Consider the following 26,789-nt stretch of genomic DNA (forward strand, 5'->3'; position numbering starts at 1 on the left):
CTGAATAAGGTCTATTCCAGAGAGCCGCATAAATAAGCACAGTGAACAGTGAATCCGGCTTACAGAAAAACATAGTTTTATTAAAACATGCTACAGAGGATTAACAAATTACATGTTTTTTCCTCGTAGGGAAATGGAGGTGACTCAGAAAACAAATTTATTACAGAAAAAAGGATTGATAGTGCAAGCTGTGGTGGTAAGGCTTAGGAAAAATCTGTAAAACCGTTGAGGGTCAATTGAATTTTATAAAGTCCTTATTTAAGCGGTACATTTAGGCTATATTACAAAAAAAAATATGAACAGAAAAATTAGGACATGGTGAGGTCTTCAAAATAGAGAAAGTCACATCATTAACATTCTTTGAGAAAAAATTCCCTTAAAATTGATTAAACTATTTGTCAGTCATCAAAATTGATTGTATTTTCAGACAAGACTGCATTTAAGACATTGAAACAAAAATTCCACAAAAGCATTGTAATCTCATGAATATAGTTGTTTTTTTGGCAATGCTTACCATTAAACATGTATCTTGTAATAATTTAGATAAATTCAGTTCCTAATCATTGTGCTACAGAAAAGTCACTTTAATTAATGTGCTCTTTAATCGTAAAAAAAAGTCATAAAAGAATTGAATTTTATAATATGGGTAAAATGTCTTAGCAGTTAGCACCTTTAAGTGGAGATCATTGCATTTCCTTAAAACCAGAAAGCCATTTTCAAACAACTAATACTTTTTTCGTCTGCTATAAAAAAAATTCACTCAATTTCACACGCATCTGATCAGTGACCAAACAAGTTATGATATAAATCTGAAATGTAATGTTCTTCACGTTCTTCCAATAAGCAGCTCTCCCGTAAAGGGTACGAGCAGTTCAACATGATACATTTGATATGTCATTGAAACTCATGACCTTTCATCTTCATGTGACTGAGAAGAAACCCTCAGCCTTAGAGGGATATTTCACTCAAAAATGAAAATTCTGTCATCATTTACTCACCATCATGTTGTCCCAAATCTGTACGAGTTTCTTTCTTCTGCTGAACACACTACTATGGAAGTCGACGGCTGCCGTCAACTGTCTGGTTTCCAACGTTCTTCAAAATATCTTTTGTGTTCAACAGAAGAAAGAAACTTGAAAGAGATTTGGAACAACTTGAGGGCGAGTAAATGGCAAACATTTTCATTTTTGGGTGAACTATCCCTTTAAGGGTGACATACTCAGTGGTCTGGCACTTGTGTGGTTCGATAGCTTTTGATAGAAAGCTGGTACCAATTACAAGGCAGAATGAGCTATAATGTGGTAGTTTGGTCAACAGCACCCAATAAACAACGCTCAGAGAGGAACGGCTCATACAACCCACGAAAAATCAGTAACAATGTCACTGCTACAGTTTTAAAGATAGGTCTGCTGTCAAGAAGGACGGATCCACAGACCTTTTCCACGTGCATAGCTTATTCTCATGAGGTGGGAAAGTTGGACGTGATATGCTGTTGATAAAGAGATGATATTTTGTGTATAATTGAATAAACATAGTAAGAGGTGATTCCTGTACAGTTAGAACTTAGAGAGACCCTAAAGGCACAGTGTTGGGAAAAATATGAGATGGGAGGAACAATTAAATTCAATGTTAAGTTCAATATAATAACTTTGCACTATGCTAACTACGCTAGTAAAACTTCACTAACAAAAGCATCAAAATGTAGGCTTTCTTCCCACTTCATATTATAAAAAATCTGTTTCAATGCTTTTGTATTTGTCCGAGAAACTTTGCATTCCCTCGCAAAATGTTTGCATTCTCTTGCAAGTTTTGCATTCCCCCAAAAATGTTTGCGTTTAAACCAAGCGGCAACCTCCCGCAGTTTCTCTTGAAGCCAATACGGAAGTGACATATACTGCAATTCATCGACTGGCCACTAGAGACAGGCTCCAGAAGGGAGCAGAATCTCATTGAGCCCCATGTTAAAATGCCCAACTTTACAGCAGAAAAAAAACATGTTTACAGCCTGGTACAAATTGTGGTTTTGGTCTATTCGGCTAATTTTCATGACAAATGTGAGGGGGGTGAATTCTTTTATAACTCATTCGTTTACATTATATAAGGCATTAAAGTTCTGCATAATTAAGGGTGTGTCACTTTGAGTGACAGGTGGATAGCCATTTATCTGCTGTCTGTTAGTCATCGCGTCACTTCAGCTCCGCCCACGTCCCGCCTTTTTGGCCATTTTCTGTTATCCGGGAGTGACGCGCGATGACTCGCTGCCAAGATGGCAACGGCCAGCTCGTCCCTACTTTACGCTTCAAAACTGCTCTTCAGAATCCTATGGGTGACGTCACAGACACTACGCCCATATTTTTTTTACAGTCTATGGTTTAAACACAAAACTTTTACATTCTCTTGCAAGTTTTTTGTGTTCCCTAATAAACTCTGTACTCTGCTAACATCGCTTGCAAAACTATGCTAATTTCGCTAGCAAAAGCATCAGAATATAGTTTTTCTTCTCACTTCATATTACACTGTAAAGCCGAAAAAGATGGCAAAACTTTTTACAAGTGTAAACTTGGCTAGCTTTAACTAGCGGATTCAGTAAATGCTAATTTGCTAGTTGGCAACATAATGCTTTGACAGCATTAAGCATAGCAATTGCTGAATGAATACAGAAATATAGAATATTCAACATACCTGTGCTGAAATCACGCTAATGCTCCACTCGTCACCATGATGGTAACCCACCAAAAACCCAACAGAAATTCTTCTAAATTAGCATAGCTAAACATGAAACACTAAAAAATCTCTGACTTATATAACACAATTTTAGCATTTACTCTCACTTTTGAGTGCCATGGCAAAGCATGCTGGGAAATAGAAATCCCAGCCTGGTTCGTGAAACTCAAAACCATGAAACAATTCAGATTTCTTCTGTCAGTTTTCATGTGTCAGTTTTGTGAACTCGAAAGAAAGTTCTGTGTACTAATACATTTTGCATCCGCCTGAGAAATGTTGCATTCCCTCGCAAAACTCTTCGGCTTTGTGGCAAAAGTATTGTGTTCCCCCAAGAATCGCTGTGTTCCCTAGCAAAAGCATTGAAATTTAGTTTTTTCCTCCCACTTTATATTATTTCCATCACAGCCCACAGCAAAGCTTCTCAGGGGGTGGCACATTTTTTTTTTTCACAATAACGGAAAACTACATTTTTTTCCCATCACCATGTTCCTTTAGGGTCTCCATAAGAACCTTCTTATCTCACATTCATTAGCCGAGCTGATAAGGCTTATCACTATGCCCGCTGAAAAAAAGAAATATATTTATTTTCCAAAACAAATGTGTGGTCGTTTTAAGATTATTTGTAACGAACGGGTCAATTGATAGCACATCAACCTTCACACCTCAGAGAGATTTTGTTTTTAAAAAAAAATTTAAACAAAAAATACATATAAAAAAACACTGTACTGGTTAAACAACCGGTAAAAACAAGAAAGAAAAAGTTTAAAAGTTTAAATAATACAAAAAACTTAAAAAACTATTTCTCTACAACTGCAACCGTGATATTTTTAAGAGGAAAAAAAACAGTACAACGCCTTCATTGTAAGTTTGCCTCAAACCGTCAGTCAATAAATCATGTCCATTCCATCCATATTACAGGAGTGTTTGGGACTGTGTGTGCAGGTAACATCAACAAAAAAGAAATAAATTGGATTGAATACAGTTCTTGTGGGCAGAATGGGCAGCTCTCTGATGCTCTGGTCCCTCACGTCCTTGCGCCTCTGGCAAAAAAAGCTTCCGTCTTCTCCTACAAAAGGGACAGTCAGCCTCCAAAACTACCACCGCTACAGCACGAGGCACCAAGGTTTTTATCTCTCTGCCGAGCACAATCCATTCACACTCCAGCTCTCACTGCAAGTGAAGATTCTGTCTGAAAATACAGCTCCCCCTCACATTTTGCTTAAATATTTTACTAAAATGCTTGACAATTATTTGGGTAAAACATTCTTTAGCAACGCTGATTTTGGTTCCTACTTAAAATTTCCACTAATAAAAATATGTTATGGCTGGAAAAAGAACATGTTCTTTTTAAAAACATCTTTTAAATTTGGAAGGGCACCCAGTTTACCTCTAACACTGCAGTACAACTATAAATATGCTTAATATACTGTACAGTTCACAATGTGCATTAAATAGTGTTTAAAAACATAATCGGTGGATCTGACTGAGGGAGGACGTGTGGAGGATAAAGCTGTTACGTCAGTGCTGTAGTGTCTCAGATGCGGATCTGGTAGCCATCACTGAGGGTGCTGAGCTCTGCCGGCTTTCGGTCCAGTGCTGCTGGCCTGCAAATAAACATGTTTATGTTAGTTTCATTTGAGAGATTAGTGTTGCATAATGACAAATATGGCAAACCTTTTGATTCATGGATTAGTTATTTTAGAGCAGAACCATAGCCTGACAAGCCAGACCCACATCAAAATGTTGGGTCTGGGAACACACCATTGGCAGGGCTCAATCCGAGGGGCGGGATAAACGGTTGTCTTTCAAATTCCCTCTGCACGCAATAGGATAGCGCTACAACCAACCAGAGAAACGAAGAAGGTGAAGCGGAGCTAGTTGATAGATTAAACTTTCGCCGTATCCGGTCAGCAAAACTCCGAACACATCTTCCTTTTTTAAGAATGACTTCAGTGCCGTTCTTTGTTCTTTTCTCAAAGAAAAGCTTAACTCCAAGTCTTCCAGAGACACAGCCAAAGCCGATTCGAAAGACCGCTGTTCGCCAGCTTCTTTGTTTACAAGTAGCACGCGGAACCGCCGCAACTCATTATGTTAAGCCCGCCCACTGACTCTATACACAATGTGACTGGCCTGACTAGAGTTTGGTTTTTCCAGCTCGCAAGCCAACGGAGAGTTGCTAGACGCCTAGGGTGCGTCTAGATTTCAAGGCTAGCAGAATAAATCACATCAGTAAAAAGAGAGAGAAAAAAAAATGAAATTAATACTTCTGTTTACCATAACTGATGTGTGAGTTGATGAATGTCTATATCTGAATAAAAGCCTACATTCAATCTGTTCATCATATAACGCAATTGAGTCTCTTAAGAACATTTGGCCTAACCCAATCAAATTCAAATGGATTGGTTTTATGATCTCTTTGTGAACTTTTTAAGTGTTAGTTGTGTAAAATGTCAACGAAGGGACAGAAAGCTCTTTTAGATTTCATCAAAAAGATCTCCATTTGTGTTCCGAAGATGAATGAAATTCTTATGGGTTTGGAACGACATGAGGGTGAGTGAGTATTTGTGGGTGAACTAATCATTTAATATATTTTCATATGTAATTTATTACTTCAGGCATTACTCTAGTCTTCAATGTCACATGTTCCTTCAGAAATCCTTCTAATATGCCGATTTGGTGCATTTATTTGAAATAGAAATCTTTTTACTTTCATTATAAATGTCTTTACTGTCACTTTTGATCAATTTAAAACATCCTAAATAAATGCATACATTAAAAAAAACACTTAAGTGATAAACATATGAAGGCCTCTATCTTACATTAAAATGTTTTTGTCAAGCAAATTCATCCTTCCATTTGAAGATATAGTCCCTGACATATAAACATGGGCGTTGGAAGCAAAAAAAAAAGTGGGTGGGTCCCCTCGAAATTTTTACTGGAGTAGATGCAATTTACATTAAGTGCAAATAGTCTGCATTGTTTACTAAATGTCTGGTTGGGCCAGACAAAATTACAATATTCATCTAATCATTTACAGTGACAATAGTGTAGGGGTAAGGCGCATGGCAGAAAGTTTTGACACAAATCGACCCGAGGTTCGTATCCACCTTTTGCCGAACTCGCTCTATCCCCTTTTCCCCATCACACATCAGATCGGAAAGGCATTTATGTTCAATAAAAATGAAGAAAACGTTCGAAAAGTGGAAATAAATAATCTAACGTGTTTAATAATAGTGTTTATTGGTTAGGGGTAGGTGAACAGAATTATAGACGGTAAAAGTGAGTGGGTCCAATATCATTGGTCTTAAAAAGTGGGTGGGTTTTGTCCCACCCACATACAATGGTTCCGACGCCCATGCATTTAACCCTACATAGTTTACTTTTAATATGGCCATCTAATTTCTTTTCTTTTCTCACTGATCACTGTCTTTCTAACACCAAAAAATGAATTGATACAAATATTCCCAGCTGTGGAGTGTGGACCAGCACTAACCATTGTAGGTCTATCAGACTATCACTAGTTTGAATCTAACATGATCTTTCCCACAGGTTTGTTTCCTAAGATAAATCACAATATTGTTCAACCTCCACCTTCAGTCCTGCTGAGAACACACAGTGCTGCTGAAGAATCAAGCGCTTCATCACAGACCTCCAGCACAGCCGTAACTGTTGTTGCCTTCAAAGGTCTATCACATTCTCTCTTCCACCATTCACTTTTATGTTACTGCTCTTGTGAAACTATCAATAGGTCTCCATGTTCTTTTGACTGATGTTGGCTATTTGAGGTGCTTCAGCGTCAGCCGATCAATCGCACAGCAGTGAAAAGGCAGGTCCTCTACGCTCTAGCTTTTACCATCTCTTCCTTCATAAAAGACTAAGAATTAATGTTTCTTAGAAAAAGAAACTTAGTTTAAAAAAAAAAAAAACATCAGTGTGACCATACGAATGTAAATTGTTTAGTCATTGTAGGAAACCACAACAACAATAGCAGCTAGGCAAAACAAACAAACAAACTTCTATAACTCAAACCTAAGGTTTTGAAATAACTATTTTCTATTTTAAAGCCCCCCTGTGGTGAAAATCAAGTTTTTAATGTTGTTTGTATGTCTAATTGTCTATGTGGCGTTTTTAAGACAAACCGTGTGCAAATTCATCAGTAAACACCATTGCTGAATATTTGCTCCTTAAAACTGCAGTGAACCAAAGACAGTTTCAAAAATGCAGTTTGAAATCGCTGGTGTTTCTGACGTCACAAACAACCCTGTAACGAATCATGTCAACGTGTAATCGTCAATGAGTGGATCTCTGAGCTGGTGCGAGTGAGTGGAGACGGGGCTAATTTGCTTATTCATAGAGCCGCGTAAATAAGGCAAGGGTTTAGAGTTACATTCAAGCTATTTTAAAGCATGATTTTTTTTTTCAAGAAAAAAACCTTAAAACTCATCTTTGATCACCAAAATTACATGTTTAAAGGGATACAATTATTGACTACACAAATTTGAGGCAATCAGTTGCCTCAAATTGTTTAAGTTAAGAAATTTAAGTAAGCAGAACTTGCAGATTTTTATTTTGTAATCATACATTTTAATTTAACTTTAAATATTTGAGTAAGCTAATTCATCCATTTAACTTAAAAATATCATGTAATCTCAAATTTTTAGTAGTGTAAACGTGACTAGCTTTAACTAGCTAATTCAATAAATGCCACCTTGCTAATTGGTTACACAGTGCTTTGGTAGCATTAGCATAGCACTTGCTGAATGAGGACAGCAATATAATACATTTAACATATATCTGTTCTCAAACTAAGTTCATGCTCCAATGCTCACCATGATGGTAACCCTACAAAAAAACACAACACGTATAACACACACATATACACATACACTCACCTAAAGGATTATTAGGAACACCTGTTCAATTTCTCATTAATGCAATTATCTAATCAACCAATCACATGGCAGTTGCTTCAATGCATTTAGGGGTGTGGTCCTGGTCAAGACAATCTCCTGAACTCCAAACTGAATGTCAGAATGGGAAAGAAAGGTGATTTAAGCAATTTTGAGCGTGGCATGGTTGTTGGTGCCAGACGGGCCGGTCTGAATATTTCACAATCTGCTCAGTTACTGGGATTTTCACGCACAACCATTTCTAGGGTTTACAAAGAATGGTGTGAAAAGGGAAAAACATCCAGTATGCGGCAGTCCTGTGGGCGAAAATGCCTTGTTGATGCTAGAGGTCAGAGGAGAATGGGCCGACTGATTCAAGCTGATAGAAGAGCAACTTTGACTGAAATAACCACTCGTTACAACCGAGGTATGCAGCAAAGCATTTGTGAAGCGACAACACGCACAACCTTGAGGCGGATAGGCTACAACAGCAGAAGACCCCACCGGGTACCACTCATCTCCACTACAAATAGGAAAAAGAGGCTACAATTTGCACAAGCTCACCAAAATTGGACAGTTGAAGACTGGAAAAATGTTGCCTGGTCTGATGAGTCTCGATTTCTGTTGAGACATTCAGATGGTAGAGTCAGAATTTGGCGTAAACAGAATGAGAACATGGATCCATCATGCCTTGTTACCACTGTGCAGGCTGGTGGTGGTGGTGTAATGGTGTGGGGGATGTTTTCTTGACACACTTTAGGCCCCTTAGTGCCAATTGGGCATCGTTTAAATGCCACGGCCTACCTGAGCATTGTTTCTGACCATGTCCATCCCTTTATGACCACCATGTACCCATCCTCTGAAGGCTACTTCCAGCAGGATAATGCACCATGTCACAAAGCTCGAATCATTTCAAATTGGTTTCTTGAACATGACACAGTCACCAGATCTCAACCCAAATAGAGCATCTTTGGGATGTGGTGGAACGGGAGCTCCGTGCCCTGGATGTGCATCCCACAAATCTCCATCAACTGCAAGATGCTATCAATATGGGCCAACATTTCTAAAGAATGCTTTCAATACCTTGTTGAATCAATGCCACGTAGAATTAAGGCAGTTTTGAAGGCGAAAGGGGGTCAAACACAGTATTAGTATGGTGTTCCTAATAATCCTTTAGGTGAGTGTATAACACTTAAATTTGGCTTTTACTGTCCCTTTTGAGTATCATGGCAAAGCAAGCTGGGAAATAGAAATCCCAGCCCAGTTTCGGTTAAATTTAAGTTAGTCTAAATAAAAAATAAAAAAGTTCTTAAAGCTCAAAACAATGAAACAATTCAGATGATTTAAAATGTTTTGAGAGCTCAAAAGAAAAAGAAAGTTCAAAATACTCATAAAAGTTTAGTTTTAACTAATTTGTTTAATTTGAGTTGGCTCTACTTAAACCAATTAATTATTTTGAGTGTTAGGGTTTACAATGTATAGGGGGACTTTAATATATTTTAAAATGTAATTTATTCTGGTTATGCAAAGCTGAATTTCCAGCATCATTACTCCAGTCTTTAGTCACATGATCCTTCAGAAATCATACTAATATGCTGATTTGATACTCAGTAATTATCAATGTTGGAAACAGTCTAATATTTTTTTGGCACCTGTGATACATTTCACAAAAGGAGACATTTTAAGATTTTTTATATTTTAAAGATATAAAATAAAATAAAAAGACGCAAAAGTATCAGAGAAGTTTCCCATGCAATACGTTTAATATATCCCACGTTTTCTGGGGGTATATGATAGGGTTTGGTAAACACAAACAAACAAACAAAATATGGGCAAATGGCATTAGAACAACACCAGGGTAAGTAAATGATGACTTAATTTGCATTTTAGCGGGAACTAACCCTTTCAATTTTAAAAGTACAGCATTTATTTGAAATAGAAAGCATTTGTAATAATGTAAAAGTTTTAACTGTTGCTTTTATTCAATTAAACGCATCCTTGCTGAATTATATTATTAGTACTTTCTTTTAAATTATAAACTATTTTCTTTATTTAGTTATTTTATAATAATTTTTTGACAGATGAAAACCGAAGAACAACCTTCAGGAAGATTGTCAAATTCTAAACACTCCAAACTCTGTGGGTACAAGATGTACAAAGTGGGCATTGAAAGTGTTTGTCCGCATTTTATGTGGATATCTGAGGACGACTGAAAAGAGGAGACAGAGGAGGTGGGGGTGAGCCTGTAGACAAGCAAACATCCTGTGTGTTAGAAATAGCCCTGAGTGGAGATAATGCACTTTGACAGGGAGGAGACTCAGGATAAGGATAGAAGCAGATCTGTTGTACCAGAGCTAAATTTCATTTCCCCGGTGGAATTTCCCCTGTTCACTCAACAGATTTGATGTGGAAAGTCTGGAGAGAAACATAGGCATATATTTTCATTTTCTCTTCTGGGAATATCATGTTTTTATTGATTAGAGATAGACAGAAATAAGAGAATGGGGCTGCAGATCATGGCAGTAGTTCTAAAGTCTGCATGCAATTAAGGTCCACTGTATCTATTTTGTTAATGCAAGTTACAGATCTTTTTTTTTTTTATTATTTATAGATTTTATTTGACCTCATAATTTTTAAATCACAATGTCAGAACCAGTGAAAATTATGGACTTCTCTCTGGTGGCATATTTTGCCCCCTTTCTGATAATTGACTACAAGCTCACATTCAGTTCTGCCTCCCTCCAATTAACTACTGTTGCAGAGAACCAAGACCTCACCCCCATTTTTCTTCCTTTTTTGATCATCTTTTTTGATAATAAGTCTCACTCAGATGTAGGCTATGTCGCAAAATTGAAGAAATCCTTAGCAATGCATATTACTACTAATAATACATTTTTTATATATTTACGGTAGGAAATTTACAAAATATCCTCATGGATCATGATCTTTACTTAATATCCTAATGTTTTTTGGCATAAAAGAAAAATCAATAATTTTAACCCATACAATGTATTGTTGGCTATTGCCACAAATATACCCATTTGACTTATGACTGGTTTTGTGGTCCAGGGTCACAATTAAGAACCTTTAGGAAATTTTGGTTTGTTCCACAAACAAACTTATATGGTTTCAGTAGACTTCATATACAGACTACAAGTCATTTGAACTTAAGATATATATTTTCTTTGTCCCTTTTGGAGTTCTGACAGCTGTGGTCACTATAGTTATTTAAAGAGTTACATGACCACACTGTTTGTGGAAAAGTTTAGAGAAAAACAGTCAAAAAATAAAAATAATATTACATTTGATTAAAATAAACAAATTAGTAAATAAGTAAATAATACATCTAACAGTATAGTACTACGAGTAGAAAAAACATAACGTGACTTGTTTTCCAAATAATATTTTAGACACTTAATTTTTTCTCTCACTATAAATTGGGTCTTTGTACAAGAAACTGCCTTCTAAATTTTAGGATGGGGGTTCCTTGCATGAGGATGAACACATTTGGGGGTTTGTGGCATCTAAAAACTGGAAACAAAATACACAGAATACAAGTTTGGAACAACATGAGGGTGAGTAAATAATGAATGACAGAATATAAATTTTTGGGTGAACTGTCCCCTTTAAGAGGTGTATTTGTAAAAGAGGTGTTGTATTTGTATAAGAGGTGTTGTATTTGTATAAGATGTTTCCTTTTGAGTGTCACGAGCTGCAGGTTTTATCACTATAAACACTAACGCTCAAAATAAATAATTGGTTTAAGGAGAGCAAACTGAAATTAAACAAATTAGTTTTATGAGTTTTTAGAGCTTTCTTTTTCTTTTAAGTTCTCAAAACTGACACATTTTAAGTGATCTGAATTGTTTAATTGTTTTGAGTTTTATGAACTTGTTTCTTTTGATTTAGTCTAACTTAAATTAAACCGAAACTGGGATTTCTATTTCCCAGCATGTTTTGCCATGACACTCAAAAGGGACATAATGGCAAAATTAAGTTTTATATTATGATTTTCGAGCAAGATTAACGTTAAATGGGAGATTTAGTAGTGTTTCATGTTTTGTTATGCTAGTTTAGAAGAGTTTCTGTTATGTTGATTTTTTTTTTTGTAGGGTTACCAACATGGTGAGCATTGGCGCATGAGCTTAGTTTGAGAACAGCTATATGTTAAATGTTTTATATTGCTGTCCTCATTCAGCAAGTGCTATGCTAATGCTACCAAAGCATTGTGTAACCAATTAGCAATGTGGCATTTATTGAACTAGCTAGTTAAAGCTAGTCAAGTTTTCACTACTAAAAATGTGAGATTACATGATATTTTTAAGTTAAATGTATGAATTAGCTTACTCAAATATTTCAAGTTCAGAGCAATTCAAATGTATGATTACACAATAAAAATCTGCAAGTTCTGCTAACTTAAGCTTTGAGGCAACTGATTACTTTTTTTTTTTGCCATCTTATGCAGGTTTACAGTGTGGCAAAACTTCATAATCATCAACTGCAGAACTGAGGGGGGTTAGAGAGCAGATTAATTTAGTAACTTAATAATTCTTTCCACTGTAAGTGAATTAACCAACTCATCTGCCAAGAGATGCATGTGCTGTGCAATTCTTCTGTGTAATTGAGGGTGATACTGACGTTAAATGGGTGGTGTGTTTCAGCAGCTGCCTGGCACGCTAGTGTATATGTGGTGCTCAGTAATTAACATCTCAGAGCATGTGACAGGAAGGTGCTATAGAACACAGCAAAAATAGCTTCGATCGGGAAGCAGGAGGTCCACAGATCTGCAGTCTAAACTTTGGTATCATTTCATGCCATGTGCGTTCAGCCTCTCATCTGGGAGGTGCGTTCGATTGACTAAATAATTACAGCATTGTAAGACACAACAATCAAGAGTTCTTTTTAGACAAGTCAACAGCAGCGCTACAATACATGCCATTAAACAAAACTCAACGGCTCAAGCTACAACGTTGCTGTGGCATTTTTAAATTGCTTATCAACACAAACATACGCTAGATGAGCGTCTTTGACAATCATTATCTTGCTTCATTTTAAGACATAACATCACTTACTTGAGCACTTAAGTAAAATTTTTTGATTTAATTCATTTCAATTAGGGTGTCAAACCTGAAAAGGTACGTTTATACCAAATAAAACAAAAACACCCAAATCTACATAACTGAAAATACCGCAGAGAAATCATTTTTCTGATTCTGTTCATTTGCATGAACCCTCCTAAAGGGATAGTTCACCCAAAAATGAAAATTCTGTCATCTTTTACACACCCTCAAGTTGTTTCAAACCTGTATGAGTTTCTTTGTTCTGCTGAACACAAATTAAGATATTTTGAAGAGTGTTTGTAACAAAGCAGAGAGAGCAACCATCGACTACCATAGTAGGGAAAAAATACTATGGTAGTCAATGGTTGCTCTCTCTGCTTTGTTACAAACACTCTTCAAAATATCTTAATTTGTGTTCAGCAGAACAAAGAAACTCATACAGGTTTGGAACAACTTGATGGTGAGTAAATGATGACAGGGTGAACTATCCCTTTAATGAACCAATTCACTTTGAGTCAACTGGACTTTCCATCACTACATATGATCATTAGACCATTTAGGACGAACCGATTCACTGGAAAGTCTGATTCCTTTTAGTGAATTGGTTCATCATGGTCTTCTGTCTCATAACTATTATAGAACTATAATATTTTGAATTAGCTTTTATTTTTTATATATTTTCAGTTTTCAGTTTGTTTTAGTACATTTATGTGCTTTTGTCATTTTTATTAATTATTTGGAACCTATTAGTTGTTTTGTTTTAGTAATTTAACTTCAATTTATTTATTTCATTTTTTCTTCTAATATTTTTATTTCAATTACAGAAAATTATTTTTAATGGTTTTCATATTAGTTAACAATGACAACACTGCTCATAAGTATAGCACTTAAAAGTTGAAATCAATGGTTCATTTGACAGAAAGGACAGTTTAGAATGAACATATTCATTAGAATAAATACATTTTTTCCAATGTTACATATGAGAGAGAGGATGAACTGATTTACTAGAATGAATTAGACCTCCCATCATTATATTTTACAGAGAAAACAGTTTAGTTTGAACCAATTCACTTGAGAAAACCGGACGTTCTAATGCTACATATGAGAGCGATGATTGACTTAGACTGCTACTTGTAAAAAGTAGCTTGTAACTGGAAATCCTACATTCATTTGAGAACTACTGTCACACTACTAAAAAAAATGAGTTAATTATGAGCAATGCAACAAAAGGTGAGGTCGCATTAGCGAAATTTCAAAAACGGTGATGAATGAAGCACCACTCACACAGAAGTCACTTTCAAACCAATCAGCTTTCCATCAACGTGCCGAATCTGCATGACCAACTTAAGCCCTGCTCGGAGGAATCGTGAAATCCCTGATTGCATGGATTCCTATTGAAATGACTGGAATTCACATGCAAAAATTCGCTGAGAAACGGTAAATGTGACCGCACCTTTAGTTACTCCCCAACACACACATACACACTAAAGCACATCGGCTTTAACATAATCCGTTGCATCAGAGGATGAAGTTACATCATCAGACGCCTAGCTCTGAAATGCTAAAACACAACAGGACCAACCTGCTGATTATCACTGTATGCTCATGTGGTAGGATTATTCATTGGTTCATTTGAGCGTGACATGTCAGTGAGGCCCGCATCCACCACAGCTGTTGCATTGGATTCACATCCTATTAGAGCGAACGCCAACACAGTGTAATGGCTGAGGGGAGAGGGTGTTTAAAACGCCACTTCGCCTAAATAACTAGTACTAACTCCCTGTTTTTCCACAGCTTAGGGATTGAAGTCTTGCTAAAACAGCCACTTCTATCAGAAAGGAAGCTTATCTATCACTATGTAACTTTTTATGACTCTGTTCCAAGTAGATACAGAGCACTGCCTATATTTCCCAGGGGCAGAACTAAGAGGAAAGGAGTCTTATTTCCTCAACACCACAAACAAAAGCAGCCCGAGGTCTCCCTTGTAAAGTGATCAGCAGTGCTAAAAGGGGCTTTCTGGTCCACTCAGCATGATAAAAGAGCCTCTCCGCTAGTACTTGTGCCGTGCTGCTATAGAAACATTGAAGTCAACATGCCTGGACGAGAGGTACATGGTCGTACTCTGGTAACATGAGAAGCCGCCAACCGTGTGCTGCTAGAGGAGATTAGTCAACGAATTACCACCACCTGCTTCGCAGTGTCACCATCACAGCTCTAATGAGAATGCACCGGGTTAAGGCAACTGCAGCAACATGAAACATGAGCAGACAATGTGTCGTCTTCAGTGTTCAGTAACTTTAGTGACTGCTACAAAAGCTTTCGAAGTGTCTACAAATGTCAAGGAGTGTTCACACTGACTGCGATTTGAAGTGGAAAAGTGTCAAAATTACTCATTTTCAAAAAAAAGAGCTGGAATTTTGTCGTAATATATATTTCCATTATGACAACTCTTGGAGTGTTAGGCATGGGTAATGGATATGGCAATGTTGATATGTTTGGTCTTGGCGGAATAGATCTGCTACGCTGCTGCATAGGGCTGGGACAATAAATCGATGCATTGCGAATCGAGAAATGTCTCTGGATCGATTCCGAGATCTTCTGAATGCATCGCCATTCTCTCTCAAATTGATTCTGAGCTTAGTTTTGCTTTAGCACTGCATGCTTTAGAAACTGCCATATTGGCTCTGCTTGCTTCCAATTCCTTACACACACCACTTGAACCTACTATAAAATAATAATTCATAAAGTTCAAAAAGGTTGAAGTGGGCCGTTTACATTAATCTCGCGTCATAAAAGCATTCTGAGGTGCAAGTAGATTCTCAGACTCAGCCGAACGCATGAGTGCTCTTCTTCGTCAGCATTTGAGTGTGCGGTTAAAAACTAGCCTAGAGTGCCATCTGCTGTTAAAAACTAAGCTCAGAATCGATTTGAGAGAGAATCGCGATGCATTCTGAAAATCTCAGAATCGAGTGATGCATCGATTTATTGTCCCAGCCCTACTGCTGCTGTTGGTTATTGCTGCTGCTGCAGAGCAAGTACGGGATTTTGCCCGATTTTGACTCGCCGACAGGTTTTGCGAAATCGCAGACAAATGCCCTAAATCATAGGTAAATCGGTGCTCGTGCACATGAGTGACAATCACGCAGTGTGAATTATAGGGCTGAAACGATTCATCGAGTTACTCGATTAACTCGATAACAAAAATTCCTAGAGGCAAAAACTTTGCCTCGAAGCCTCGTTAAATTCCTATGACGCGCACTATACGCACAGGGATCTGATTTACGCGGACCGTTGTTCAATGTTCAGGAAGCACACCATAGCGCGTGATACATTTTGAATTTAGTTGGATAAAGATGTCCATAAACGGCAGAAAAGTTTGGGATCATTACATTCTTAAAAAAGAAGAGAACAAGGTGCAATGTGTCTACTGCAAAGTAGAACTGGCATTCCACAGCAGTACGACTTCAATGGTAACGTAGCCTAAGCCTATACATTGATATTCGCTGATTTTAATCCCATACTGTATTTGTAGCGATGTCGTGATGCGGTTTGACTAGATATGATGTTTAGCTTTGATGTTTTTAAGTAGTAAACGTATTCACGTTCAATTGCAAGAGAGTATAGATTAAAAAAAAGAACCCCTTCACACACACACACACACACACGCATGCACCCTCGTCTCTCTCACGCGCCAGTCAGACCAATCGCGGCAATGCATCACATATGCTTAAAACTGCCCGTGATTAGACTCCCCCTGCAACTGCCTCATCGACACGGCATCTCAATAAACCCGTCTCCGGCATGTTGACTCAGATTGTTCGAAAATTACAATTAAATAATACTTAAATCGATATGTCATCCTCAATAAACCCGTCTCCAGCGTGTTGCCTCCGATCATTCGAATATTGCACTTTAATAATTATTTAATCAACATCATCCTCAATAAACCCGTCTCCAGCATGTTGCCCCCGGTCCCTCGAATATTCTGATCTATTATGACCTCTGAGCTGTAAAGCTGCCAGAATAATAATAATAATACGCTGTTTGTTAATTGGCCAGAGGAGAACTGGCACCCCAACTGAGCCTGGTTTCTCCCAAGGTTTATTTTTCTCCATTAGGTCACCTAATGGGGTTTTGGTTTCCTTGCCACTGTTGCCTCTGGCTTGGCGTGCTCAGTTGGGGACACTAAGGGCCCTATTTTAACGATCTGAAACGCAAGTGTCAAAACGCGAAGCGCAAGTAACTTTGTGGGCGGGTCTCGGCGCTGTTGCTATTTTCCCGGCGGGATAAATGGCTCTTGCGCCCGGCGCAAATCTAAAATGGGTTGGTCTGAAGTAGCTTCATTATTCATAGGTGTGGTTTGGGCGTAACGTGAATAAACCAATCCGAGCGTCATCCAACATTCCCTTTAAAAGCAGGTGCGCAAGTTCCATTATGGATTGCTATTATTATGGCGTATTTACCAGGCGCACGCCAGGAGCGGTTCACAGCCGAGGAGACTGATGTTCTTTTAAGAGCAGTGAAAGACAGAGAAGTGAAGTTGTAATGTTGTACATTATGGTAAAGGTGATTTCACAGTCTTTTTTTTTTCCAGTCTTTCAGTTTTTTCAGTTTTTCAGTCGATTTTTGTTCCTGGTTCTTGACGGACAAACCAATTTGTCAGATGTCCTTATATACATATATGTCTTGCCACTATTGGGCAAACAGGTCTTATCCTTAATTATTACAATTAGCCTGAATCATATGTAAGCTAGATTTATGCCTATTTTTTCACATCTTCGTGGCACACCACAATGATTTCCGTCATATGACGGATGAAGATGAAGATATCTCATGTGTTAATATTTTTTTTAGTGTAACAATTTATGATTTGCAAAAATAACTGTTGCATCTGTGTAGATTACATGAGCAAAGTGTATGCGCGTTGTGCACGCTATACATTATGGTCAAGCATGCGCCCTTAAAATAGCATAATGAACAACGCGCAACGCGCCACTGACTTTAGACTAGGTTTTTTCTGGTCAGTGGCGCAATTGTTTAATGAAACAGCAAAATAGCACCAGGGATTGTTTGCGCCGGAACACGCCTCCTTTTTTGCGCTGAACCGCCCAGGGAGCGCAAGTGCATTCACTAGTTTAGCGACGTGCTTCTGTGGAGGGAAAAGCGCGCTTTGCGCGGGTGCAAAATAGGAATGACACATGCGTCGGTGTACAAAGTCAATTGCGCTGGGTGCAAGATAGGGCCCTAAATTTTTCAACTAAATATCGAAATAAATCTAATTAATAAACTAAATTAACCATTTAAACTAAATTACTGATCGAATTATTGATCTAAAGCCCACACTGTCACTGTATGATAATTGAAATGAACTGATGACATCAGCGTTTTTTCCAGAATGGCTATACAGCTGAATAAAATTAAGCTGCATTATTTTCCTGTTTAACACTGTAAAGCTGCTTTGAAACAATCTACATTGTTAAAAGCGCTATATAAATAAAGTTGACTTGACTTGACTTAAACTTTCATGTAGCCACGCAACAATAATTTCAGCATGCATTCACAGTATACACCGGGACGTGATGTTGTGACGCTATTTTTCAAAACGGATGCTTCATCTAAAATGCACCGCAATGCAAGTGATGCAAGCCAAATGCAGCGTTCTATTGAAAATTAATGTATGTATTTCTGCCGTACCAAACTGCAATGAAGCAACTGGTTTATTTTGGGGGAAAAGTTGCATAGCCCCTTTAAAAGCACACCAAAAAATATCTGATTAATCGATCGATTAAGTGCTAGATTAATCGATTACAAAAATAATCGATAGCTGCAGCCCTAGTGAATTATCAAAGACGCAATCTGAGAGAATCGCCGATGAGTCACAGACGCCTGTGAGATATTTGGCATGCTAAATATCTGGACTTGTTGATTCAAACTCCTGCTGTGTGAAATGTGTTCTGACTGAAAAAAACATTGGCGATGACCTACAGCCAATGAGAAAGCAAGATACAGGGCAGCGGGAGGTTCAGGGAGGAGTTATAAACCAGAATATCAGTATTTTACTAGATATATTTCCAATTCTATCAAACAGAAACAAAGCACAAACATTTGCTTTGCCCAGCTGCAACAGCAGCACATTGCACAATTATTTATTTACCTCAAACTCTCTTTGCAGAACACAATCCTTGCTCCCTGTGTCTCCCCAACCATTTCCTCCGCCATAATCTTTTTCATTTTTCTCCTTTTCGCTGCAAATCAGCACACAGACAATTTGGATTGCAAGCTTTCTGCAGTTATCGTTTTTAATAACTCCGGTCTGATGCGCGCGTGATCTCGCGTTGTTTACTTGTCACATCTCACGCGTTTGGTTGTGAAACGTAGTTTGCGCACCTGAGAGAGTAGTCTGTGATTCTTCCTATTGTAAAGTCATGCAGTGTGAAACCTCCTGTCCCCGATACATCGTACAGTGTGTGAACACAGCAGTGACTGAATGCTACCCCAGATAGTCATGCAGTGTGAAAAGAGCAGTGATCCGACGAGTTTGAAAATCGTGCAGTCTGAACTCGGCATTAGACATGCTGCTGATGTACAATATAGCATACATGAACAGACAGAACCCCAACAGAGCAGGTGACAATGAAGTTTGAACAATACAAGCCAATTATACATCATAGAAAATCCCCCATGATACAGGAGACATGGGAGATGACAATTCAGGCCCCCGCAGCAGATCTACCGCAAAACTTATGTACTGCTACTGCTTCGAAGAGCCATAGGGACCACATGTATACAAGCTATGTGTGCATGGCACTTTAGTTTTGTTTGAGTATAAGAAATGGGGCATATGCTTGGTCTTGGCAGGCTAGATCTGCCTACGCAAGTATTCCCCTAAGCAGATCTAGCCGTTAGACACATTAGACCTGACGTTTTGAGCAGTGAGTGGATTCTGACTAATATTACACACCTCTGATAGTAAAAAAAACGCTGCAAAAACATGCTGCAAATAGAAACATTTGACGTTCTCCAGAGCACAAACACAAATACGCACTGGAGCGTTAGCCAAACCTGGAAAGTTTCGCAAATATTACAGTATCAACAGAGAGTGCTCTTGCTTTTGTTTGAGGATGCCTGGAAAACTGCCTTGACACGTGGAAAGTGAATAATTATCGTTCTTTAAAAGGTGGGGTAAGTGCTATTTGAAAAACATTGCATTAAAGTTGGTCAGATCGACACAACCAGACACAACAACAAATGTGTAGCCAATCAGCATTAGGGGGCGTATGACGGCGGAGGAGAGAGAACGAGCAAGAGGGAGATTTTAAGAAACATGATGGATGAGAGACATTACAAAAGAGAAAACTCATAAGAATATCACTGTAAAATGAGGGTTATGATCCGGAAAGAGCTTTAGGACCCGTGTTAATATTAGAAAGCTTTCCAGCGCTGGAGAGAGCTTAGCGGGAAGGCCTGAAAACTTTGCTTTGATTCCGCTCCATACGTGAGTAACACTGGTTTTGAGTGTCATTGTTTGTCTGGAGCTGCTGTGCAGTTGGCAATTGACAATGAACTCTTGCTTGTATTTATTCTTGTGTACTCTATGTAAATTTAATGTACTTCCTTGACGTTCGTTCATCATCTTCAAGCATTATTTTGTTGCACTTCTGTAACAATAAATAGACATCCACTCTTGTAACGGAGGCCAGCTAGTGAGAGCTGTGCAGGCTGATGATGACTGCTAATGTTTACTGTTTAGCGTCCTTGTTAGTGCGGATTGCATGCCAGCTATTGGGGTTCGAGACAGACTCGGAGCAGGGCGGTTAGGATTGGAGGGTGAGCTTTGGAGGCGGAGCAATGAAGAAAGGGGTGTGTTTGTTTGGGTTGATTTCAAATATCAACAATGTTCAGCAACGAATTAGAAATATCGCTTACCACACCTTTCACATATTACTGTGCGTTCACACCGCCGCCGGCGAGAGCGTCAAAGTGGCCGGAAGTCATTCATTCTCAATGGGAGCCCGGCGGCGAGCTCCGGCGAGAGCGGCGCGGCGCGTCTTGAACGATTTGGGCGTCGAGGAGAGTTGGAATCAAGTCAACTTTATGGTAATGAGCTATGACGCGGTTCGGCAGCAACCGGCGGCAACCAATCGGAATGTAGAAGTGCTCCGCTTGAGAGGATTCCAGAGAACGCAGTGCTGTAAACTTTGGTTCCGACCACATTAGTTCCCAAGCAAAATAGAGGAGAGGTTGATCCCTGCTGGTGCGGCGGGTTTGATAAGAAGATGCGCAACATTATTTATACACCACAGAAATGGCTTTTAATTGGTTTATTTCGTTAGCAAACATGTAACTATAATTGTTAAGTTCTTTCCATCGATCTGCTTTTTTTAACTTTCACATTTAAATGATTTCATGAGGTTATATTATATGGTTATACCCTACCTGTGGTCAGTCAGCACAAATGCCGATCAACATGAGTGTTTGCTTTGCAGCCCCTTTAAATGCAGTTTAAAAAAAGACCAAGCATTCGATCTACGTCAGAGCGGCAGCACGTCCACGAATCTTTCTACAGCGTCGATGGCAGGGCGGCCAGAGCGAAGTTTGACGCTCTCGCCGGCGGCGGTGTGAACGCACAGTTAGCCTACAAATACTATGTTGACGATGAAAGCATCTGAAATTAGCATAAATCGCTGTTTGTCCTGTAATTGTGAGATGGTATTTATGCCTAAAATCTAATTCTGCCAGAAATACAGCTGCTCGCTTACTTCCGTATGCTCACATTGCATGATTGACTCATCAACCAACACATAACTCATCTCACTCAACTCAATTAAGCAAGACACAACATTTTTATACTTTAGCATGCTTTGCTGTTGATAATATTCGCTAACATTGCAATCTAAATTCGTTATAGGCTACATGCTGCTGCTGAACAAAAGTACTAAGAATTGCTGTAAGCTCTGTTGAAATATGCGAATACAAAACCGAATGCCTATTTCAATTTAACGAGTTCACATGCCAGCAATGCTTTGTCGTTCAATCCTCATAGCAACTAGATTGTCTGCTTGCTGCTGCTGCATCAATGCAGGACTGTTAACATGACACACGATTTTAAACCTTGTGTATGGTTGCTTCATAAGGAAATAAAGAAGGCAGACCACGCAATAATGCATAGCAAACGAAAGACTTATCTTATCTTCACTTATCTTAAATGTTGAATTTCAGAGGAATTTTGAAAGTGTGCTGAAACTGCTACAGCAAATGCTGACCAAGTATTTGAAGGTTGAGCAGCGAGCTCATTGGCTACTGATACAGCAGGAACCAATCAGCTGTGCCCTATAGAATGACGTGATTGCAAGCAGATTGCGTTAAAAGGTTAGTTCACCCAAAAATGAAAATTCTGTCATTAATTAGTCACCCTCATGTCGTTCGACACCCGTAAGACCTCCGTTCATATTCGGAACACAAATGAAGATATTTTTGTTGAAAGCTGATGGCTGAGAAAGGCTTCAGATAGGCCTCCATTGGCATTCAGGACATTTACACTCCCAAGACCCATAAAAGGCACTTAAAACGTTGTTACAAAGTCCATCTCACCACAGTGGCTCTACAATAATTGTACAATGCGACGACAATAGTTTTTGTGCGCAAAAGAAAATCAAAATAACACCTTTATCCAACTTGTTCTTGTCTTCCGTGTGTGCCTCTACGACGCATGCGCGAGAATATGACGTAGCGCCGGGGTTCAGGAATCCATGAAATGCACACTCTAACCCCATTTTGAGAACTACGCCGAGACCTAAAGCGCGATCAATGTAGAATTCAACAGCTTAGATACGCGCGTCTTTCTCTGCTTGTAAACAAATCGCTTCTGGATCATGTGTCCGAACGCCGGATCTGCGTCATATTCTCGTGCATGCGTCGTGGAGGCATATATATATTATATATATATATATAATATAAACTAACATTCAAAAGTTAGTTTAGAAAGACATTAATTATTTTATAAAAGTATTTTATTCTACAAGCATGCATTAAATGGATTAAAATTAAACAGTTAAGACATTTAACATTTATTTATTCAAATAAATAGTTCTTTTGAGCTTTCTATTCACAAAAAAAACATGAAAAAAGCATCATGGTTTCCACAAGTAAGCAGCATACATGTATGGATGTTTGTGTGTGGGTAATGGCGTAGTCGATTTTTATAAATACAAAGTTTTTCGCATCAGTCAAGCAAATGTAGGCACAGTGTCTCTGTGACCTCCACAGATTTAATCTCTGTCAATGTGAACACTCCTTGAATGGCTTATTTTCAGAGGATTTTTAATAAAGGCTGTCAAATTACATTCAAAGCGCATGAGCACCCAAAAAATGAAGATGACTAAAAATGTGTCAACATTTAATAAATGGGCCGCAAAGTAATTACTTTTTTAAGCTTCCATGGCCTGATGCAAGTCACTGCCGATAAATCACTAACAGCTTAAGACTGCATTTATACTCATTTTCTTGACAGAGACTTTTCTACCAAGCGACTGGATGTATTTCACAACATCAAAGTGTCCGTTACTTACGATTTGTCTCTTCTGTGGAGGTGTTGGCGTCTTTGGGGACTGCTGGCTGATCGGCGGCGCGGAGATAAAGACTTGCCCCGAGTTCGTTCTTTGATTGGAGACTGAGCGCTGGACGACTTGAGGATCTGTAATAAAACCCAGAAGTTTTAAAACTTTCATAAATTTCATATATATTTTATATTCATTATTTATATATTTGTGAATATAAATAAGCTAATATGCAAATTAAATTATAAAGTACAATTATATATAGTCAATGAGGTAATACAGATGATTTTTATCTTCAGTTTGTTCATGAAATTAGGATTTCAAGGCAGTTAAAATGAAAAAGGGCTCAAAATCTTCAAGGTGGTAAAAAGCAAGCTGAGAAATGAACAGATGAGGAATACTGCCTATCATCAGCCCGGCAGGGGACCGGTGCAAGAAAACAACAAATCTACAGTCAGTTTATGAAACGGTTATGGCATGAACTTTTTCACACCACAGGGAGCAAAGCGGAATCGCTCTCACTGAGTTTTCTCATTAGTGACTGCAGCAAAAATAAAGCTAGCGTTATAAAAGACTCCACATTACGTTCATTAACTTGATGACGTTCATTAACTTCATCATGCTAGAGCACAACAGATTTCCCAAACTCTTAGTCGCTCGATATATTGTGCTTTCCCCAAACGAGAAGCACAAGTGATGAGAGGCAACTTGACATTGCAATGTTCTCAATCGTTATAGTTCATTTTTAGAGTGAGATTTATAATAAATGACACATTGGCTCCATGCTGGTGATGCCAGATGCTGGGTTTTCAGTACATCAAGGAAATCTTTCAAGATGGATTGCCAAGTCAATTTTGATTTCATGTTGTCTTGAATGCACAAGCAATTTCTGCAAACCCACAAATGTTTGTTATATCTTTGAATCAAGGATGACTAGTTTAATAATTAGTTTAAAGACTTTAAAAAAGAAACAAAATGCACATTCTATCTTGAAGGGAAAAGTATATATATACACACACCGATCAGGCATAACATTATGACAGGTGAAGTGAATTACATTGATTATCTCTTCATCACAGCACCTGTTAGTGGGTGGGATATATTAGGCAGCAAGTTAACATTTTGTCCTCCAAATTTGATGTGTCAGAAGCAGGAAAAATGGGCAAGCGTAAGGATTTTAGCGAGTTTGATAAGGGCCAAATTGTGATGGCTAGACGACTGGGTCAGAGCATCTCCAAAACTGCAGCTCTTGTGGCGTGTTCCTGGTCTGCAGTGGTCAGTATCCGTCAAAAGTGGTCCAAGGAAGGAACAGTGGTGATCCGGCAATAGGGTCATGGGCGGCCTGTGGGGGGGTGAAGGCAGACCTGTGTGCTACTGTAGCTCAAATTGCTCAAGAAGTTAATGCTGGTTCTTTTAGAAAGGTGTCAGAATACACATTGCATCATAGTTTGTTGTGTATGGGGCTGCATAGCCACAGACCAGTCAGGATGCCCATGCTGACCCCTGTCCACCGCCGAAAGCGCCAACAGTGGGCACGTTAGCAGCAGAACTAGACCACGGAGCAATGGAAGAAGGTGGCCTGGTCTGATGAATCATGGTTTCTTTTACATCATATGGATGGCAGGGTGCATGTGCGTCGCTTACCTGGGGAATACATGGCACCAGGATGCAGGGTGCACTATAACAAACAAGTCTGATCCATGGAGGCCCAACCTCGTAACTTACAGGACTTAAAGGATCTGCTGCTAACACCTTGGTGCCAGATACCCCAACACACCTTCAGGGGTCTAGTGAAGTCCATGGCTCGACGAGTCAGGGCTGTTTTGGCAGCAAAAGTGAGACCAACACAATATTAGGAAGGTGGTCATAATGTTATGCCTGATAGGTGTGTTTATATAAATACAGGAATGTATATACATTCCTCTCACATGCTCTGAGATGTGCAAGGCAAACTGCAAAAACATTTAGGTTTGAACAGTCCCAAATTGTTCAACATCCATAAAAAGATGCATTCCTTTCAAACATCCAGAGCGCAATTTCCACTCTCTGCTCACGCTCTTCATGGAAACTATGTCACAGCTGACTGCGGTCAAGTCAAGGCCGCATCTGAGAAACTGGGAGCACATGACCTACTTTTTACTGTCTGCATGATAAACATGTCCCAAATTACAGTCATGCAGATGATCTCAAGCTAGTCTGCTGGTGTAACTCTTCAGAGACATCCAAGGACAAATACGAACTCTGCTGATCCAGGTTCAATCTTAACTGAACCAGAGTTAAACATAAATGTTTACTTTAAAATAACAACAGTACAGGCAAGCGTGATCTTTGTAATGTGGCTCCACCTCCCACAGGAAGACTGACCTTATTTGGTTCCCACTGAATTAGCTTAGTTTTTGAGAGGGACATTAGCGTTGCGTCCGGAAATCGTGTACTGTCTGAGTAGGTACTACATTTGAATTTGAATTTACTTTGCGACCGTTAAAACGTATGCTCTATATTGTATGAATATGGGGAGCATGAATGAAATTCAAACGTACTACAGCCGCCATGTTGTTACTATTATGTGACCTACCAGCGTCAGTTGCATCGCTTCACTTCCATTCATAAATCCCCTCCCGTGGCCTGACGGGATAGTAAAGTGTTCATCGAATGTGCACTTCTGAATCTTGGTGGATTTAGTAGGTCATCCAAAGACTTTTCACTATGTATTCAGACATACTACTGTTTTGACGTACTGTTTTTCGCATACTATATAGTAGGGAAGTTTTCGATTTCAGATGCAGTGTAGGTCTCTGTTCCAAAACCTAAGATATGTCATTTTGGCAAAATGTAAGGCAGCATAAATATGAATATCAATAATATATTTATAAAATATCTCAACAATATACTTGTAGAAAATGTCAATAATATATTATAATTATATTTTGATTAAAAAAAATGAATTTTTGCATTTTTTAAATGCAAAGTTATAAACTAGTATGTACCGGTAGTTGTAGTAACTAAAACTGCTGTCAAGCTAAAACTATTTAAAAAACAACCACTATTAAACTATTAAAAAATATAAGTACAAATATTAAATTTCAATGAAATATCAATAAACTTAAACTTATTTTATTTCAGCTAGTTGCCAAGGCAACATTTCTCATTTTCATGTAGTCCTAAAATAACTAAAACTAAATAAACCATGACAAAGAAATTAGTAAAAAAAATAAGTATTTAACTATATATACAAAAACTATATATTATAGATATTAAAAAAAGACAAAAACACACAACAAAATTACTAAAACTTTTAACTAAAAATAAAATAAAAACACAATAATAATAATAATAATAATTAATAATAATAATAATAATAATAATAATAATAAAAAAAAAAAAAATATATATATATATATATATATATATATATATATATATATATATATATATATATATATATATATATATATATATATATATATATATATATATATATATATATATATATATATATATATAATAAAAATGTTTTTAAAAAAAATTAAAAACATTAAAGCTGTAGTCTGTAACTTTTT

At 38.1% G+C, this 26,789-nt stretch overlaps 1 protein-coding gene across 1 annotated transcript in view; it reads right to left on the reverse strand.

Annotated features, from left to right (window-relative positions):
• Positions 1 to 53: 53 nt before the first annotated feature.
• The window catches only part of vash2 (vasohibin 2), a 49,460-nt gene continuing 22,724 nt past the window's right edge, over positions 54 to 26,789 (reverse strand). The window contains exons 6-7 of the mRNA XM_079830711.1: positions 23,242 to 23,366; positions 54 to 4,328 (exon numbers count right to left, since the gene is read on the reverse strand). Of these exons, the coding sequence (XP_079686837.1) occupies positions 4,259 to 4,328; positions 23,242 to 23,366 (195 nt within the window). The 3' untranslated portion in view covers positions 54 to 4,258. The remainder of the gene's footprint in view (positions 4,329 to 23,241; positions 23,367 to 26,789) is intronic.

The sequence above is a fragment of the Gobio gobio genome (genome assembly GCF_949357685.1).
Source record: "Gobio gobio genome assembly, chromosome: 12".
In the NCBI taxonomy this organism is placed as follows: Eukaryota; Metazoa; Chordata; class Actinopteri; order Cypriniformes; family Gobionidae; genus Gobio; species Gobio gobio.